This window comes from Salmo trutta, unplaced genomic scaffold (assembly GCF_901001165.1).
Source record: "Salmo trutta unplaced genomic scaffold, fSalTru1.1, whole genome shotgun sequence".
Classification (NCBI taxonomy): domain Eukaryota; kingdom Metazoa; phylum Chordata; class Actinopteri; order Salmoniformes; family Salmonidae; genus Salmo; species Salmo trutta.
The window spans coordinates 7,153-26,952 of NW_021822177.1; the positions used below are offsets into that span (position 1 = coordinate 7,153).

The window sequence follows — 19,800 nt, forward strand, 5'->3', positions numbered from 1 at the left end:
ACTGCTGAACAGCTTCTACCCCCAAGCCATTAGACTGCTGAACAGCTTCTACCCCCAAGCCATCAGACTGCTGAACAGCTTCTACCCCCAAGCCATTAGACTGCTGAACAGCTTCTACCCCCAAGCCATCAGACTCCTTAACAGCTTCTACCCCCAAGCCATCAGACTGCTGAACAGCTTCTACCCCCAAGCCATCAGACTCCTTAACAGCTTCTACCCCCAAGCCATCAGACTGCTGAACAGCTTCTACCCCCAAGCCATTAGACTGCTGAACAGCTTCTACCCCCAAGCCATCAGACTGCTGAACAGCTTCTACCCCCAAGCCATTAGACTGCTGAACAGCTTCTACCCCCAAGCCATCAGACTCCTTAACAGCTTCTACCCCCAAGCCATCAGACTGCTGAACAGCTTCTACCCCCAAGCCATCAGACTGCTGAACAGCTTCTACCCCCAAGCCATTAGACTGCTGAACAGCTTCTACCCCCAAGCCATTAGACTGCTGAACAGCTTCTACCCCCAAGCCATCAGACTGCTGAACAGCTTCTACCCCCAAGCCATCAGACTGCTGAACAGCTTCTACCCCCAAGCCATTAGACTGCTGAACAGCTTCTACCCCCAAGCCATTAGACTGCTGAACAGCTTCTACCCCCAAGCCATTAGACTGCTGAACAGCTTCTACCCCCAAGCCATCAGACTGCTGAACAGCTTCTACCCCCAAGCCATTAGACTGCTGAACAGCTTCTACCCCCAAGCCATTAGACTGCTGAACAGCTTCTACCCCCAAGCCATTAGACTGCTGAACAGCTTCTACCCCCAAGCCATTAGACTGCTGAACAGCTTCTACCCCCAAGCCATTAGACTGCTGAATAATTAATAAAATGTCCACCGGACTATTTACATTGGCCCCCCCTCCTTTTTGTGCGCTGTTGCTACTCGCATGGTCATGGGGGGAGGGCCAGGGGGGGCCAGTGCCCCTGTGACAACAATTTTCGCCTCCCTTGTGGCCCCCATAAATATGGAGTATGAAATAATTTTGACATAACTAATTTTTGCTATCGTTCTTTTTTTCCATCCGTTATTAGACAGTGGCAACGATGATGATTATGAACATGGTCTTTTGCCTGCTAATGCCTGCAATGCAGTGAAGAAAACGATATGACAACAATAACGTCTAATGTAACTGGCCCCTCTAACAGTACAACTGGCCCCAGCTTGCCCCCCCCCCCCCCAGTTGAAATGGTCTAGAACCGCCACTGCTTGTCACAACACAACTGATTGGCAATAAGAAGGAAATAAATTCCACAAATTAACTTTTAACAAGGCACACCTGTTAATTGAAATACATTCCAGGTGACAACCTCATGAAGCTGGTTGAGAGAATGCCAAGAGTGTGCAAAGCTATCATCAAGGCAAAGGGTGGCTTCTTTGAAAAATCTCAAATATAAAATATATTTTGATTTGTTTAACACTTTTTTTGGTTACTACATGATTCTACATGATGTGTTATTTCATAGTTTTGATGACTTCACTAATATTCTAACACTGTAGAAAATAGTACAAATAAAGAAAAACCATTGACTGAGCAGGTGTTTCCAAACTTTGGACTGGTACTGTATATTCAAGCAATATGACACCTCCCGTTTATGGTATATGGCCAATATCCCACGGCTAAGGGCTGTTCGTTATGACGCAACGCGGAGTGCCTGGATACAGCCCTTAGCAGTGGGATATTGGCCATATACCATAAACGGGAGGTGTCATATTGCTTGAATATACAGTACCAGTCCAAAGTTTGGAAACACCTATTCAGTCAATGGTTTTTCTTTATTTTTAGAAGGAAGGCAGTACTGGCAGCAGCGACAACCATCTGGATGCAGACACGGGTCTTTGCGGAGGAGCCTGGTGGCGTAGTAACTTTCACTTTCGCTCTGAGCAGGTTTTAGCATATATTTATCAGTGACTAATTCATTAAAATGCTTTATGACCAATATTGAGTCAGTTCCGTGATCCCGCCATCCAGACCGACATGAAAGTGTAATTTCCCGCGTGGGTGGTTTACACAGAATTGTAGACGACCTTCCCCATTTGCGCTTTCCATTTCGTAATGCGCGAAACTTCAATTCGTCATTATAATCATCTAATTTCTCAGTCTTCATGCAACAGACTCCGCTGTGTCCTACTCTGAAAGGTATTCATATTTTTCATTTGCGATATAACTAACTGTTAATTTTCTCTGAAATATTCGTGTTTTATTAACCTTTGAATAATTCATTTCTGGTTGGTTTCATGCCTCGTCTAACTTTCATTTTCCACCGTTCGCCATGTGTATGTGCTGCCTGTATATTTTCACCTATTGGCCACATGCAGGTTCAATAATAGTAAAATATGCCTGTGATAATAACTAAGGTACTAGTCTATTGTGCACAGCGTCAGTCTGGGAACGACATAAATATGCAAGTAAGCAGTAGCCTACACATTATATTTGCCAATTCAAGTTGCTTTTAATTTCAAATGGGCCATAGATCTATGATGCAAGTACCCATTTAGAAATAATGAAGTTTACATCATTTTCTATCCATAAAATCATTCCGTGTTTTCCCCTTTCAGAGACTCCTTGATGAGTTCTATGGCTAACGGACAGTTATATCAGGTGATCAGCAGGATATGTGAAGACCTGAGCTCAGGTGAGTGCAGGAGGCTCCTGTACCTGTGTGGATCCCAGGACACTGACAGCTCTGGTTCTGATCACGTGAGAGAGGTGTTAACTTCCTGGCTGAGCAGAGGACAGGTGGATCAGCTGTACCTGGTGGAACTTCTGTTCAGACTGAGACGCTTTGATCTCCTGAAGAAAGTGTTTCACGTTAGTAAACAGGAAGTGGATGGTATTCTGGGACAGAACCGAGCTTTGTCAGAGTACAGGTGACATTTATTCCTTAGGCATGAATTCTGCTATTTTCTTTTCCAGGATAACAACACACACACAATAGACCAAACATTCTTTACAGTCTCATTCATCGCTGTCTTCATTAGTAAATATATCCCATGGAGTTCTGTCTATGAAGCTTTTCTGTTTCCTGGTTACAGAGTGTTGATGTCTGATGTGAGCGAAGACATGGGGACAGAAGACCTGGAATCGCTCAAGTTTCTGCTGAGTGGTTCTTTATCCAGAGAGAAGCTGACCAGAGTCAAGGTAAAGGCTTGGTTCAGACATTTTACATTTTATTTCATTACTGAGAAGCCTGATGTGATTATGTCATGAAACATTTCTGCTTTGTGGGTGGGGGATTTCTGCAATGTAAATACCACTAGGTATGCTGTAATGTACTGTGGGAACATTCCTCTTCTGCAATGTAAATACCACTAGGTATGCTGTAATGTACTGTGGGAACATTCCTCTTCTGCAATGTAAATACCACTAGGTATGCTGTAATGTACTGTGGGAACATTCCTCTTCTGCTATGGCATGTTTCCTGAGGACCTAGTTGTTATGGTGTCACGGTTGTCGTATGGATTGGACCAAAACGCAGCGGGAATATGTATACTCTTCTTCTTTTTATTTTGAAGAAGGAGAAACAACTAAATACATATACAAAAAAGAACAAAGCGAAACAGTCCTGTCAGGTTTCAACAAACACTAAACAAGGAACAACTACCCACAAATCCCATAGAAAAACACCCCTCTTAAATAGGACCTTCAATTAGAAGCAACGAGGAGCAGCTGCTTCCAATTGAAGGTCAACCCCATAAACTAAACATAGAACTAGACATACTAGAACTAACATAGAAATATACTAACATAGAACATAGCCCAACAAACCCCAAAACACTCTAAACAAACACCCCCTGACACGCCCTGACCAAACTACAATAACAAATAACCCCTTATACTGGTCAGGACGTGACAGTACCCCCCCCCCCCCCCAAAGGTGCAGACCCCGGATGCACCTTAAACAAAAACACAAAAAATATACCCAAAACAAAAATAATCCCAAACTCAAGGGAGGGTGGCCACTGTCACCGACGGTTTTTGTGCTACACCCCCCCTCCCCAACCTCCTCCTATGGAGGTGGCTCAGGCTCCGGCAGCGGGAACGTGTATACTCATCTTCTTTTTAATGTGAAGAAGGAAAAACAAACAAATCACGTATACAAAACAAACGAACGACACTAACAGTCCTATCAGGTGCTCAGACACTAAACAGGAGACAACTACCCACAAATACCATAGAAAAAACACCCCTCTTAAATAAGACCTTCAATTAGAAGCAACGAGGAGCAGCTGCTTCCAATTGAAGGTCAACCCCATTAACTAAACATAGACATAGAACGACTAGAACTAACATAGAAATAAACTAACAAGAACATAGCCCAAAAACCCCGGAACACTCTAAACAAATACCCCTATTACATAATAACATCACCCAACAAACCCCAAACCACATAAAACAAACACCCCCTGCCACGTCCTGACCAAACTACAATAACAAATAACCCCTTTATTGGTCAGAACGGGACAGTACCCCCCCCAAAGGTGCAGACCCCGGATGCACCTAAAACAACAAAACCTAATCCAATAATTCTAAACATAAATACAAAAAATAATCCCCAACTAAAGGGAGGGAAGGGAGGGTGGCCACCGTCACCGACGGTTCTTGTGCTACACCCCCCCTCCCCAACCCACCTACTATGGAGGTGGCTCAGGCTCCGGCCTTACTCCCCAACCTAACCTGTCCACCCCCGCTAACTGTTTATTACATTTTACCCTTCCCGAAGTCTCTGGACTAAAGCGCATCGCTGAAGACCTCGGGCTGATGCGCGTCGCTGGGAGCTCCGGACTGGAGGGCCGACTCTGGGAGCTCCGGACTGGAGGGCCGACTCTGGGAGCTCCGGACTGGAGGGCCGACTCTGGGAGCTCCGGACTGGAGGGCCGACTCTGGGAGCTCCGGGCTGGAGGGCCGACTCTGGGAGCTCCGGACTGGAGGGCCGACTCTGGGAGCTCCGGACTGGAGGGCCGACTCTGGGAGCTCCGGACTGGAGGGCCGACTCTGGGAGCTCCGGACTGGAGGGCCGACTCTGGGAGCTCCGGACTGGAGGGCCGACTCTGGGAGCTCCGGACTGGAGGGCCGTCTCTGTCGGTTCCGGACTGGAGGGCCGTCTCTGTCGGTTCCGGACTGGAGGGCCGTCTCTGTCGGTTCCGGACTGGAGGGCCGTCTCTGTCGGTTCCGGACTGGAGGGCCGTCTCTGTCGGTTCCGGACTGTGGGCCGTCTCTGTCGGTTCCGGACTGTGGGCCGTCTCTGTCGGTTCCGGACTGTGGGCCGTCTCTGCCGGTTCCGGACTGTGGGCCGTCTCTGCCGGTTCCGGACTGTGGGCCGTCTCTGCCGGTTCCGGACTGTGGGCCGTCTCTGTCGGCTCCGGACTGTGGGCCGTCTCTAGACGGGGCACTGTCGGCACTGTTGCCGGACACACTGGACGGGGCACTGTTGCCGGAAGCTCTGGACGGGGCACTGTTGCCGGACACTCTGGACAGGGTACTGTTGCCGGAAGGCCTGATGCGTGGGGCTGGCTTAGGAAGCACCAGACTAGGGACACGCGCCACAGGGCTAGTGCGAGGAGCAGAAAAAGGACGAGCTGCACTGGGCTGACGCACTGGAGGCCTGGTGCGTGGGGCTGGTACTGGAGGTACCAAACTGGAGACACGCACCTCAGCGCTAGTGCGAGGAGCAGGAACTGGATACACCGGGCCATGAGTAAGCACTGGAGGTCTGGAGCGCACCTCCTGCACAACCCGTCCTGACTGGATGGTAATAGTAGCCCTGCACAAGCGGAGTGCTGGCACAGGGCGAACTGGGCTGTGCAGAGGCCTGATGGTTGCCGTGCGTAGAGCAGGCGTAGGGTAGCCTGGGCCTAGGAGGCGCACTGGTGGCCAGATGTGCTGCGCAGGCATCCTCCTCCCAGGCTGGATGCCCACTCTAGCACGGCACTTGCGAGGGGCTGGGATCGCTCGCACCGGACTGAGCGTGCGCATGGGCGAGATCGTGCGCACTTCCGCATACACCGGCGCTCTCCACTCCACACGCTCCCCATAATAAGCACGGGGAGTTGGCTTAAAGCTCACCCTTTGCCCAGCCAAACTACCCGTGTGCCCCCCCAAAATAATTTCTTGGGGGTGCCTCTCAGGCTTCCTTGCTAGCCGTGTACCCACATAACGTTTCCGGTCCTCTCCAGCCTTCCTGGCTGCCTCCACTCTCCTGGCTGCCTCCACCTGTTCCCATGGAAGGCGATCTCTTCCAGCCTGGATCTCCTCCCATGTGTAGGATCCCTTTCCGTCCAATATCTCCTCCCATGTCCATGATTCTAAGCTCCTCTGCTGCTCCTTCCTCCGCTGCTTGGTCCGTTTGGGGTGGGTACTGTCACGGTTGTCGTATGGATTGGACCAAAACGCAGCGGGAACGTGTATACTCTTCTTCTTTTTATTTTGAAGAAGGAAAAACAACTAAATACATATACAAAAAAGAACAAAACGAAACAGTCCTGTCAGGTTTCAACAAACACTAAACAAGGAACAACTACCCACAAATCCCATAGAAAAACACCCCTCTTAAATAGGACCTTCAATTAGAAGCAACGAGGAGTAGCTGCTTCCAATTGAAGTTCCACCCAATAAACACCACATAGAAATAGACATACTAGAACTAACATAGAAATAGACTAACAAAGAACATAGCCCAACAAACCCCGAAACACTCTAAACAAACACCCCCCTGCCACGTCCTGACCAAACTACAATAACAAATAACCCCTTTACTGGTCAGGACGTGACATATGGAATGTTTTTATTTGATTTTAATGGATTTTCTTTTACAAAACACAAACCGAGCTGCCAGACAAGTATTGCTTTAAGTAAGACATGGCAACAATAGGGTGTTACTTATGTACTGTAAGACATGGCAATAGGGTATTGCTTATGTACTGTAAGACATGGCAACAATAGGGTATTGCTTATGTACTGTAAGACATGACAACAATAGGGTGTTACTTATGTACTGTAAGACATGACAACAATCAAATCAAATTGTATTTGTCACATGCGCCGAATACAACAGGTGTAGACCTTACAGTGAAATGCTTACTTACAAGCCCTTAACCAACAATGCAGTTTTAAGAAACCCCCCCCCCCCCAAAAAAAATGTCACAAATCATTAAAGACCAGCAGTAAAATAACAATAGCGAGGCTATATACAGGGGGTACCGGTACAGAGTCAGTGTGGAGGCTATATACAGGGGGTACCGGTACAGAGTCAATGTGGAGGCTATATACAGGGGGTACCGGTACAGAGTCAATGTGGTGGCTATATACAGGGGGTACCGGTACAGAGTCAATGTGGAGGCTATATACAGGGTATTACGGTACAGAGTCAATGTGGAGGCTATATACAGGGTATTACGGTACAGAGTCAATGTGGAGGCTATTGTAACGCCCTGGCCATAGAGAGGGGTTTTTGTTCTTTATTTTGGTTAGGCCAGGGTGTTACATTGGGTGGGCGTTCTATGTTCCTTTTTCTATGTTTTAGTATTTCTTTGTTTTGGGCCGTGTGTGTGTGGCTCCCAATCAGGCACAGCTGAAGCTCGTTGCTGCTGATTGGGAGTCACACATAAGGAGCATGTTTTTCCTTTGGGTTTGTGGGTAATTGTTTCTGTCAGTGTTTTGTACCAGACAGGACTGTTTGCTGTCGGTTTACTCTTTTCTTGTTTTGTATAGTGTTCATGTTGTTTATATTAAATTCTAATAATGAACACTAACTCCGCTGCACCTTGGTCCACTTCTTCAGACGACAGCCGTTACAGAATTACCCACCACCAAGGGACCAAGCAGCGGAAGAGGGAGGTCCGGTCAATGGAGGAGACGCCGGCCAGCAGACGGGGTCGCTGGCGTCGGTCGAGGAAGCCCGGAAGACACCCCCAAGAAAATTTTGGGGGGGGCTAATGGGGTGGTCCGGAAGGGCAGAGGAGGAGCCCAGACCACTGCTTTCGTGGGGGATGACGGCAGAGGAGGAGACGCAGATGAGGTGGTTTATTGAGGACCTGCTGAAGGAAGATCTGGAGGAGGAGCCATGGGAGGCGGAGTTGCGCGCTGTGTCGCCAGTGCGTCCGCACAGCCCGGTGCGTCCGGTGGACATGCCCAGCACATGCCGTGCTAGGAAGGGCATCCAGCCAGGACGAGTGGCAAAACCGGCTCCACGCTTCAGTTCACCAGTGCGTGTTCACAGTCCTGTCTGGCCCGTCCCTGCTCCCCGCACCAAGTCCACAGTGCATGTCCCCAGTCCTGTCCGGCCCGTCCCTGCTCCCCGCACCAAGCCCAAGGTGCGTGTCCCCAGCCCTGCCAGTCAGCAGTCGTCAGAGCTGCCCGCCAGTCAACAGTCGTCGGAGCTGCCCGCCAGTCAACAGTCGTCGGAGCTGCCCGCCAGTCAACAGTCGTCGGAGCTGCCCGCCAGTCAACAGTCGTCAGAGCTGCCCGCCAGTCAACCATCACCAGAGCTGCCCGCCAGTCAACCATCACCAGAGCTGCCCGCCAGTCAACAGTCGTCAGAGCTGCCCGCCAGTCAACAGTCGTCAGAGCTGCCCGCCAGTCAACAGTCGTCAGAGCTGCCCGCCAGTCAACAGTCGTCAGAGCTGCCCGCCAGTCAACAGTCGTCAGAGCTGCCCGCCAGTCAACAGTCGCCAGAGAGGTCAGACTGCGCTGAACTGCCGGAGTGGCCAGACTGCGCTGAACTGCCGGAGTGGCCAGACTGCGCTGAACTGCCGGAGTGGCCAGACTGCGCTGAACTGCCGGAGTGGCCAGACTGCGCTGAACTGCCGGAGTGGCCAGACTGCGCCGAACTGCCGGAGTGGCCAGACTGGGCCGAACTGCCGGAGTGGCCAGACTGCGCCGAACTGCCGGAGTGGCCAGACTGCGCCGAACTGCCGGAGTGGCCAGACTGCGCCGAACTGCCGGAGTGGCCAGACTGCCCCGAACTGCCGGAGTGGCCAGACTGCCCCGAACTGCCGGAGTGGCCAGACTGCCCCGAACTGCCGGAGTGGCCAGACTGCCCCGAACTGCCAGAGTGGCCAGGGACGCCCGCCAGCCCGGTGAGTCCTGTGCCTACGCCTAGGGCCAGGCCTCTGTCATGTCTCCCCAGCCTGGTGAATCCTGGGTCAGTGCCGTCAGAGCAGCCAGGGTCGCCCGCCAGCCAGGCGCAACCATCGCCGCCCGCCAGCCGGGCGCAGCCAGGGTCGCCCGCCAGCCAGGCGCAACCATCGCCGCCCGCCAGCCGGGCGCAACCATCGCCGCCCGCCAGCCGGGCGCAACCATCGCCGCCCGCCAGCCGGGCGCAACCATCGCCGCCCGCCAGCCGGGCACAACCATCGCCGGCCGCCAGCCGGGCGCAGTCAGTGTCGCCCACCAGACCTTCGGCGCGGCCAGGTGCGCCACCGAAGAGGGCGACGTCAAGGGTGGAGCAGAGGCCACGTCCCGCACCTGAGCCGCCGCCGTAAGAAGGCCAACCCGGACCCTCCCCTTCAGAGTCAGGTTTTGCGGCCGGAGTCCGCACCTTTGGGGGGGGGTACTGTAACGCCCTGGCCATAGAGAGGGGTTTTTGTTCTTTATTTTGGTTAGGCCAGGGTGTTACATTGGGTGGGCGTTCTATGTTCCTTTTTCTATGTTTTTGTATTTCTTTGTTTTGGGCCGTGTGTGTGGCTCCCAATCAGGCACAGCTGAAGCTCGTTGCTGCTGATTGGGAGTCACACATAAGGAGCATGTTTTTCCTTTGGGTTTGTGGGTAATTGTTTCTGTCAGTGTTTTGTACCAGACAGGACTGTTTGCTGTCGGTTTACTCTTTTCTTGTTTTGTATAGTGTTCATGTTGTTTATATTAAATTCTAATAATGAACACTAACTCCGCTGCACCTTGGTCCACTTCTTCAGACGACAGCCGTTACAGCTATATACAGGGGGTACCGGTACAGAGTCAGTGTGGAGGCTATATACAGGGGGTACCGGTACAGAGTCAATGTGGTGGCTATATACAGGGGGTACCGGTACAGAGTCAATGTGGAGGCTATATACAGGGTGTTACGGTACAGAGTCAATGTGGAGGCTATATACAGGGTATTACGGTACAGAGTCAATGTGGAGGCTATATACAGGGTATTACGGTACAGAGTCAATGTGGAGGCTATATACAGGGGGTACCAGTACAGAGTCAATGTGGAGGCTATACAGGGGTACCGGTACAGAGTCAATGTGGAGGCTATATACAGGGTGTTACGGTACAGAGTCAATGTGGAGGCTATATACAGGGTATTACGGTACAGAGTCAATGTGGAGGCTATATACAGGGTATTACGGTACAGAGTCAATGTGGAGGCTATATACAGGGGGTACCAGTACAGAGTCAATGTGGAGGCTATATACAGGGGGTACCGGTACAGAGTCAATGTGGAGGCTATATACAGGGTGTTACGGTACAGAGTCAATGTGGAGGCTATATACAGGGGCTACCGGTACAGAGTCAATGTGGAGGCAATATACAGGGTGTTACGGTACAGAGTCAATGTGGAGGCTATATACAGTGAGTACCGGTACAGAGTCAATGTGGAGGCTATATACAGGGGGTACCGGTACAGAGTCAATGTGGAGGCTATATACAGGGGGTACCGGTACAGAGTCAATGTGCGGGGGCACCGGTTAGTTGAGGTAATATGTACATGTAGGTAGAGTGATTAAAGTGACTATGCATAGATAATAACAGAGAGTAGCATCAGCGTAAAAGAGGAGGGGCAATGCAAATAATCTGGGTAGCCATTTGATTAGATGTTCAGTAGTCTTATGGCTTGGGGGTAAAAACTGTTTAGAAGCCTCTTGGACCTGGATTTGGCGCTCCGGTACCGCTTGCCGACTAGGGTGGCTGGAGTCCTTGACAATTTTTAGGGCCTTCCTCTGACACCGCCTGGTATAGAGGTCCTGGATGGCAGGAAGCTTGGCCCCAGTGATGTACTGGGCCGTACGCACTACCCTCTGTAGTGCCTTGCTGTCAGAGGCCGAGCAGTTGCCATACCTGGCAGTGATGCAACCCGTCAGGATGCTCTCGATGGTGCAGCTGTAGAACCTTTTGAAGATCTTAGGACCCATGCCAAATCTTTAGTCTCCTGAGGGGGAATAGGTTTTGTCGTGCCCTGTTCACGACTGTCTTGGTGTGCTTGGACCATGTTAGTTTGTTGGTGATATGGACGCCAAGGAACTTGAAGCTCTCAACCTGCTCCACTACAGCCCTGTCGATGAGAATGGGGGTGTGCTCGGTCCTCCTTTTCCTGTAGTCCACAATCATCTCTTTTGTCTTGATCATGTTGAGGGAGAGGGTATAGGGTATTGCTTAAGTAAGACATAACAACAACAGGACAACAATATGACAGTTACAACAATAGGTGTTCATAATCAGTGTCTGTCCAGAAGATTCCGAAACAGATGTTCTGGAATGTTTTTGAACCATTTCATATCCTTTCTCTCTGTGTGACAGAGTTTCCTGGATGTAATAGATGAACTGGAGAAGCTGGACAGAGTGTCTTCTGAGAGGGTGGAGCTGATAGAACAATGTCTGAGGGACATCAGCAGGGTTGACCTGGCCAGGAAGGTTAAAGGGTACCAGAACCTGACATCAGGTAAGAATTAGGAAAGGGCCCACCTTGGCACACTGGAGGACTTATCAAGCGCCTCAGATTAGGAGAGGTGATCTGGGATCTCCATATACTCGTAGTCATTATGATCTAAGTGGCTAAATGGATTCTACAGTGCATTCGGAAAGTATTCAGACCCCTTGACTTTTTCCACATTTTGTTACCTTACAACCTTGTTCTAAAATTGATTCAATTAAATGTTTTCTCCATCAATCTACACACAATACCCCATAATGACAAAGTGAAAACGGGTTTAGAATTTAAAAAAATAAATAAAATAACCTGTTTACATCAGTATTCAGATCCTTTGTTATGAGACTCGAAATTGAGCTCAGGTGCATCCTGTTAACATTGATCATCCTTGATGTTTCTACAACTTGATTGGAGTCCACCTGTGGTCAATTCAATTGATTGGACATGATTTGGAAAGACACACACCTGTCTATATAAGGTCCCACAGTTGACAGTGTATGTCAGAGCAAAAACCAAGCCACGAGGTCAAAGGAATTGTCCGTAGAGCTCAGAGACAGGATTGTGTCGAGGCACAGATCTGAGGAAGGGTACCAAAACATTTCTGTAGCATTGAAGGTCCCCAAGAACACAGTGGCCTCCATCATTCTTAAATAGAAGACGTTTGGAACCACCAAGACTCTTCCGAGAGCTGGCCGCCCGGCCAAACTGAGCAATCGGGGGAGAAGTGCCTTGGTCAGGGAGGTGACCAAGAACCAGTCTAACAGAGCTCCAGAGTTCCTCTGTGGAGATGGGAGAACCTTCCAGAAGGACAACCATCTCTGCAGCACTCCACCAATCAGGCCTAGCTGTGCAGCGATGCTCCCCATCCAACCTGACAGAGCTTGAGTGGATCTGCTGAGAAGAATGGGAGAAACTCCCCAAATACAGGTGTGCCAAGCTTGTAGCGTAAAACGCAATTAGAATCAAGGCTTAAATCGCCGCCAAATGTGCTTCAACAAAATTCTGAGTAAAGGGTCTGAATACTTATGGAAATGTGATATTTCAGTTTTTGTTTTTTTATACATTGTCAAATATTTCTAAAAACCTGTTTTTGTTTTGTCATTATGGGGTATTGTGATGTCATTATGGGGTATTGTGATGTCATTATGGGGTATTGTGATGTCATTATGGGGTATTGTGTAGATTGATGAGGGAAAAAAAGGATTTAATACATTTTAGAATAAGGCTGTAATGTAACAAAATGTAAAAAAAAAAGTCAAGGGGTTTGAATACTTTCTGAACACACTGTAAATCAGAGCTCCTAGTCTCAGACGTTTGATACTAATATGGCCCTTGTTCTCAACCTGAACCACTTCTGTTACATCCTGTTTGGAAATACTTCTTCCTGTGCACCTTGTTGTAGTTGGAACACCACAACATAGACCAGTGGTGATGCCCCACCTGGACCAGCACCAGTGGATCAGGACTCCAGTGAGTACATCACTACAACACCACCTCGTCTTGAGACAGGGAAACCTTCCCTCGCCTCTACCACAGCTTTCTGTAAAGGATGTTTTTCTAACAGTGATTTCTGTCCCTCAGTCCAACCCCATGCCCACTGCCTCCCCTGTATCGTGTCATTCAAGACAAGAGCAGTCCACACAAAACAGTAAGGTACTTTCATTCCTCAGCAGAGGTTTCTTTAAAATACCAACTGTTTATCATGATTAGTGTTCATTAAAAAAATGATATCCTCTGTAGAAAGCAGCTGTCATTCTGTCATTCTGTCATTCCAGCTACAGAGAACGAAAACAATGCAGAGCCTGAAAGAAAAAGGTTGTTCTACCAGGTAATATACATAGTGTTCTACCAGGTAATATACATAGTGTTCTACCAGGTAATATACATAGTGTTCTACCAGGTAATATACATAGTGTTCTACCAGGTAATATACATAGTGTTCTACCAGGTAATATACATAGTGTTCTACCAGGTAATATACATAGTGTTCTACCAGGTAATATACATAGTGTTCTACCAGGTAATATACATAGTGTTCTACCAGGTAATATACATAGTGTTCTACCAGGTAATATACATAGTGTTCTACCAGGTAATATACATAGTGTTCTACCAGGTAATATACATAGTGTTCTACCAGGTAATATACATAGTGTTCTACCAGGTAATATACATAGTGTTCTACCAGGTAATATACATAGTGTTCTACCAGGTAATATACATAGTGTTCTACCAGGTAATATACATAGTGTTTGTTCTAACCAGGTAATATACATCAGTGTTCTACCAGGTAATATACATAGTGTTCTACCAGGTAATATACATAGGTGTTCTACCAGGTAATATACATAGTGTTCTACCAGGTAATATACATAGTGTTCTACCAGGTAATATACATAGTGTTCTACCAGGTATTACATAGTGGTCTACCAGTAATATACATAGGTCTAACAGGTAATATACATAGTGTTCTACCAGGTAATATACATAGTGTTCTACCAGGTAATATACATAGTGTTCCACCAGGTAATATACATAGTGTTCTACCAGGTAATATACATAGTGTTCTACCAGGTAATATACATAGTGTTCTACCAGGTTATATTCATAGTGTTCTACCAGGTAATATACATAGTGTTCTACCAGGTAATATACATCGTGTTCTACCAGGTAATATACATAGTGTTCTACCAGGTAATATACATCGTGTTCTACCAGGTAATATACATAGTGTTCTACCAGGTAATATACATAGTGTTCTACCAGGTAATATACATAGTGTTCTACCAGGTAATGTACATAGTGTTCTATCAGGTAATGTACATAGTGTTCTATCAGGTAATGTACATAGTGTTCTACCAGGTAATATACATAGTGTTCTACCAGGTAATATACATAGTGTTCTACCAGGTAATATACATAGTGTTCTACCAGGTAATATACATAGTGTTCTACCAGGTAATATACATAGTGTTCTATCAGGTAATGTACATAGTGTTCTACCAGGTAATATACATAGTGTTCTACCAGGTAATATACATAGTGTTCTACCAGGTAATATACATAGTGTTCTACCAGGTAATATACATAGTGTTCTACCAGGTAATATACATAGTGTTCTACCAGGTAATATACATAGTGTTCTACCAGGTAATATACATAGTGTTCTACCAGGTAATATACATAGTGTTCTACCAGGTAATATACATAGTGTTCTACCAGGTAATATACATAGTGTTCTACCAGGTAATGTACATAGTGTTCTACCAGGTAATATACATAGTGTTCTACCAGGTAATATACATAGTGTTCTACCAGGTAATATACATAGTGTTCTACCAGGTAATATACATAGTGTTCTACCAGGTAATATACATAGTGTTCCACCAGGTAATATACATAGTGTTCTACCAGGTAATATACATAGTGTTCTACCAGGTAATATACATAGTGTTCTACCAGGTAATATACATAGTGTTCTACCAGGTAATATACATAGTGTTCTACCAGGTAATATACATAGTGTTCTACCAGGTAATATACATAGTGTTCTACCAGTTAATATACATAGTGTTCTACCAGGTAATATACATAGTGTTCTACCAGGTAATATACATAGTGTTCTACCAGGTAATATACATAGTGTTCTACCAGGTAATATACATAGTGTTCTATCAGGTAATATACATAGTGTTCTATCAGGTAATATACATAGTGTTCTACCAGGTAATATACATAGTGTTCTACCAGGTAATATACATAGTGTTCTACCAGGTAATATACATAGTGTTCTACCAGGTAATATACATAGTGTTCTACCAGTGTTTTTTGGGGGGGAGAAATTCCCATAAATGTTGTGCAATTATGTGCCAATGGTTTTCTTTTAGTGTTTAACATGCACACACGTAGGGTGTATCCCCAATGGCACCTTGTTCCCTATATAGTGCACTACTTTATACTATAGCCCAATGGGCCCTGGTCAAAAGTAGTGCACTAAATATGGGAATAGGGTGCCATTTGGGACGAAAACCTTACATGCATGGAGCATTTACAATACTGTGCCTGCCCCTCTGTTCTGTAGAGCCCAGTGGATGTTTACAGGCTCCAGTCAGACCCACGAGGTGAATGTCTCATCATAGACTGTGTTGGCAGTGATGGAGGTGAGAGTCCACATGCTGAGTCTACTGTAGAGACAGATAACACATGCTGAGTCTACTGTAGAGACAGATAACATGCTGAGTCTACTGTAGAGACAGATAACATGCTGAGTCTACTGTAGAGACAGATAACATGCTGAGTCTACTGTAGAGACAGATAACATGCTGAGTCTACTGTAGAGACAGATAACATGCTGAGTCTACTGTAGAGACAGATAACACATGCTGAGTCTACTGTAGAGACAGATAACATGCTGGGTCTACTGTAGAGACAGATAACATGCTGAGTCTACTGTAGAGACAGATAGCACATGCTGAGTCTACTGTAGAGACAGATAACATGCTGAGTCTACTGTAGAGACAGATAACATGCTGAGTCTACTGTAGAGACAGATAACATGCTGGGTCTACTGTAGAGACAGATAACACATGCTGAGTCTACTGTAGAGACAGATAACATGCTGGGTCTACTGTAGAGACAGATAACACATGCTGAGTCTACTGTAGAGACAGGTAACATGCTGAGTCTACTGTAGAGACAGATAACATGCTGAGTCTACTGTAGAGACAGATAACATGCTGAGTCTACTGTAGAGACAGATAACATGCTGAGTCTACTGTAGAGACAGATAACATGCTGAGTCTACTGTAGAGACAGGTAACAGTGATGATGTGTCAGTGATGATGTAACAGTGATGATGTAACAGTGATGATGTAACAGTGTTGATGTAACAGTGATGATGTAACAGTGAAAATGTAACAGTGATGATGTAACAGTGATGATGTAACAGTGTTGATGTGTGTCAGTAACAGTGATGATGTAACAGTGATGATGTGTCAGTGATGATGTAACAGTGATGATGTAACAGTGATGATGTAACAGTGATGATGTAACAGTGATGATGTGTCAGTGATGATGTAACAGTGATGATGTAACAGTGATGATGTAACAGTGATGATGTGTCAGTAACAGTGATGATGTAACAGTGATGATGTAACAGTGAGGATGTAACAGTGATGATGTAACAGTGATGATGTGTCAGTGATGATGTAACAGTGATGATGTAACAGTGATGATGTGTCAGTAACAGTGATGATGTAACAGTGATGATGTGTCAGTAACAGTGATGATGTAACAGTGAGGATGTAACAGTGAGGATGTAACAGTGATGATGTAACAGTGATGATGTAACAGTGATGATGTAACAGTGTTGATGTGTGTCAGTAACAGTGATGATGTAACAGTGATGTAACATTGATGATATAACAGTGATGATGTAACAGTGATGATGTAACAGTGATGATGTGTGTCAGTAACAGTTATGATGTAACAGTGTTGATGTAACAGTGATGATGTAACAGTGTTGATGTAACAGTGATGATGCAACAGTGATGATGCAACAGTGATGATGTAACAGTGTTGATGTAACAGTGATGATGCAACAGTGTTGATGTAACAGTGATGATGCAACAGTGTTGATGTAACAGTGATGATGTAGCAGTGTTGATGTAACAGTGTTGATGTAACAGTGATGATGTAACAGTGATGATGTAATAGTGATGATGTAACAGTGATGATGTAACAGTGATGATGTTCTTCTTCCCACCAGACATGTTGGAGGAGATGTTCAACGGGCTCCAATTCAAGGTGACCCTGGTTAAGTGGCCGAGTGTAGAGGATACCCTTTCTCTTCTCAGGCAGGCTGCCCAACCGAGGGAGAACCAGGAAGTGGATGCCTTCGCCTGCTGCATCATCAGCCGTGGTACTGCTACCGACCTGCTGGCTACAGACTCCCACAGGTAAAGCATGGCACTTGCCACACTTGGGTTGTGGGTTTGATTCCCACTGAGTCCACTCATACTAAAAAAATATATGCACACATGACTCGTAAGTCATATCTTATTATAATTATTGTACATTTTATTTAACAGGCTAGGGGTGCGTCTTGACACCGTCCGACGCCTCTTCACCCCTAACTACTGCCCCAGGCTGGCTGGCAAACCCAAGCTGTTCTTCATCCAGACCTATAGAATGTCTGGCTCCCAGGGCTGCTCCTCCAGGCCCACGGGTCACCCTACTCACAGGGAGGAGGATCTGGAGACAGACGGGTATGAGGAACCTCTCAGCGTGGAGTCAGTCCCCGCCGACGCAGATGTCTTCTGGAGCCACTGTTGGACAGATGAGGGTCAGCTGGAGGAGACGGACCATCGGTCTGTTTACCTGCAGGCCCTGAGAGAGGCAGTTCTGACAGGACAGAGGAGGTGCTGACCGCAACATGTCAATCAAACAGAGATGTTTCAGTCATAGATATTGAAAATGAGCCATCATTTTGTTCCAGCCCGGAGTGAAAATGCTGATTGAAAATACATATTTTCAACCAGGTTTTGCTCACTGAGGTCTCTAAAGTTTCAGTCTGTAGTATGTTTAATGGTACAACAATTAGACCAAAAAAACCCATCAAAGATTACATTTCAAGTTTGCTTGAATTGCACTGAATAAACTAATGCCCGTAGTGTAATCATGAATGTAAAGGATGCTTTGCTTTTCTTGCAGGAGACACCATCTAGTGGATGTTCATACAGAGATGAACGGGGTGATCTTCGACCACAACAGAAGGAATCCAGGAGCCACATACAACATTAATCTGAGACACACACTCAGGAAGAATCTCTACATGTTATAGGAACCACAATATAGTTTGTTCTACTGTATAACCACTGATCAGTACTAGATTCTATTATACAGTATATAACAGCACCCTCTACTGGCAGCTTTGATAACCACAACAGCACCATCTACTGGCAGCTTTGATAACCACAACAGCACCCTCTACTGACAGCTTTGATAACCACAACAACACCCTCTACTGGCGACAACTGTCTTGCATCATATAGAGCAGCTAACGAGGAAGTAGTGCACTAAAAACAGATTCAGTATTTTTTTACTATGTATTTACTATGTATTTACTATGTATTTATTCAAGCCATGTTTTTCTTTTTACTGAAGGATGGATGAAGGATTTGAGAAAATAATGTGAATTCAGATCTGTGCATTTTTAAATGTAGCCAAGCCTGATAAGTAGTAATAAAACGTAGACCTAAAATACTTGATTTATTCACCTAGATGGGTTAGGGTTAACCCTAACCCTAGATGGGAAAGGAAAGCTAATTTTCTATGCATTTAAAAAAATATTTCACAGGTATATCGGGGAAGTTTATTTGAAATCCCCCATCACAACGTTATACTGCGATCGTAAGGAAAATGGAGCCCCTTGACAAGGCAAGAACAAGATGGATGTCAGAAGAAGTGCAACATTATCATAAGGAGACATATACTTAGAATATGAAGGAGGAGGAATGGAGGGAAAAAGAGAGGCAGAGGAGATCTGAGAGAGAGGGAGGAAGAGGGTGAGCTTGAGTCGGTTAAAAATGGAGGGAAAATGGGAGATGGTCTTGTCATGACGTTGGCCTCTTTGAGTACAGGGAGGACAGTTGACCCCCTCCCCCCTTGCACCATCCCCCAACCTACCTCCCCCCACCCAGTCCCTGTGTGAAGGGGTGGTAAAATTCCAGAGAAGAATCTCTGGCCACATGGCCCATAGAGAGACACAGGAAATTCTTCCAACTCACAGAATTGGGGAACCGAACGGCATTTATGTTCTGGAGAAGGTATGGAAGATTGGTGAAGGATCCAGCTACGAACTGGTCCGCTTGGTACAATTTTGTGATACTCAGAAGAGACAATATAGCCATATTACCATAAAACGGTTTATATAATAGCCTCAGCGATGAGACTTGAATCATAATGGTTGTATAAAATGTATTAATAAGGATAAAGCTATTTGTGATACATTGAGATGCTGTGTACTGATGTTAATGTGATAGAATGTATTTATGTTCAAAGATTAAATCAGTCATCGGCACGCCCCCCAGGGACACAGACAGGACCAGGCGTCATTTGA

The 19,800-nt window shown here is 46.4% G+C and overlaps 1 protein-coding gene across 4 annotated transcripts; it reads left to right on the plus strand.

Moving 5' to 3' along the window:
* Positions 1 to 1,699: 1,699 nt before the first annotated feature.
* On the plus strand, positions 1,700 to 18,942 carry LOC115180808 (CASP8 and FADD-like apoptosis regulator). Of its 4 annotated transcripts, none has more exons than XM_029742959.1 (11): positions 1,700 to 2,188; positions 2,608 to 2,919; positions 3,085 to 3,190; positions 11,552 to 11,693; positions 13,084 to 13,151; positions 13,263 to 13,329; positions 13,457 to 13,509; positions 15,763 to 15,841; positions 17,449 to 17,638; positions 17,771 to 18,100; positions 18,393 to 18,942. In XM_029742959.1, exons 2-11 carry the CDS (start codon positions 2,618 to 2,620, stop codon positions 18,520 to 18,522), a joined length of 1,467 nt encoding a protein of 488 aa, XP_029598819.1. In that variant the 5' UTR covers positions 1,700 to 2,188; positions 2,608 to 2,617; the 3' UTR covers positions 18,523 to 18,942. The 4 variants fall into 4 exon arrangements, with proteins under 4 accessions (XP_029598819.1, XP_029598821.1, XP_029598820.1 ...); XM_029742961.1 differs by having other exon boundaries at positions 2,608 to 2,684; XM_029742960.1 differs by lacking the exon at positions 1,700 to 2,188 and adding an exon at positions 2,209 to 2,457.
* The last annotated feature ends 858 nt before the right edge of the window (positions 18,943 to 19,800 follow it).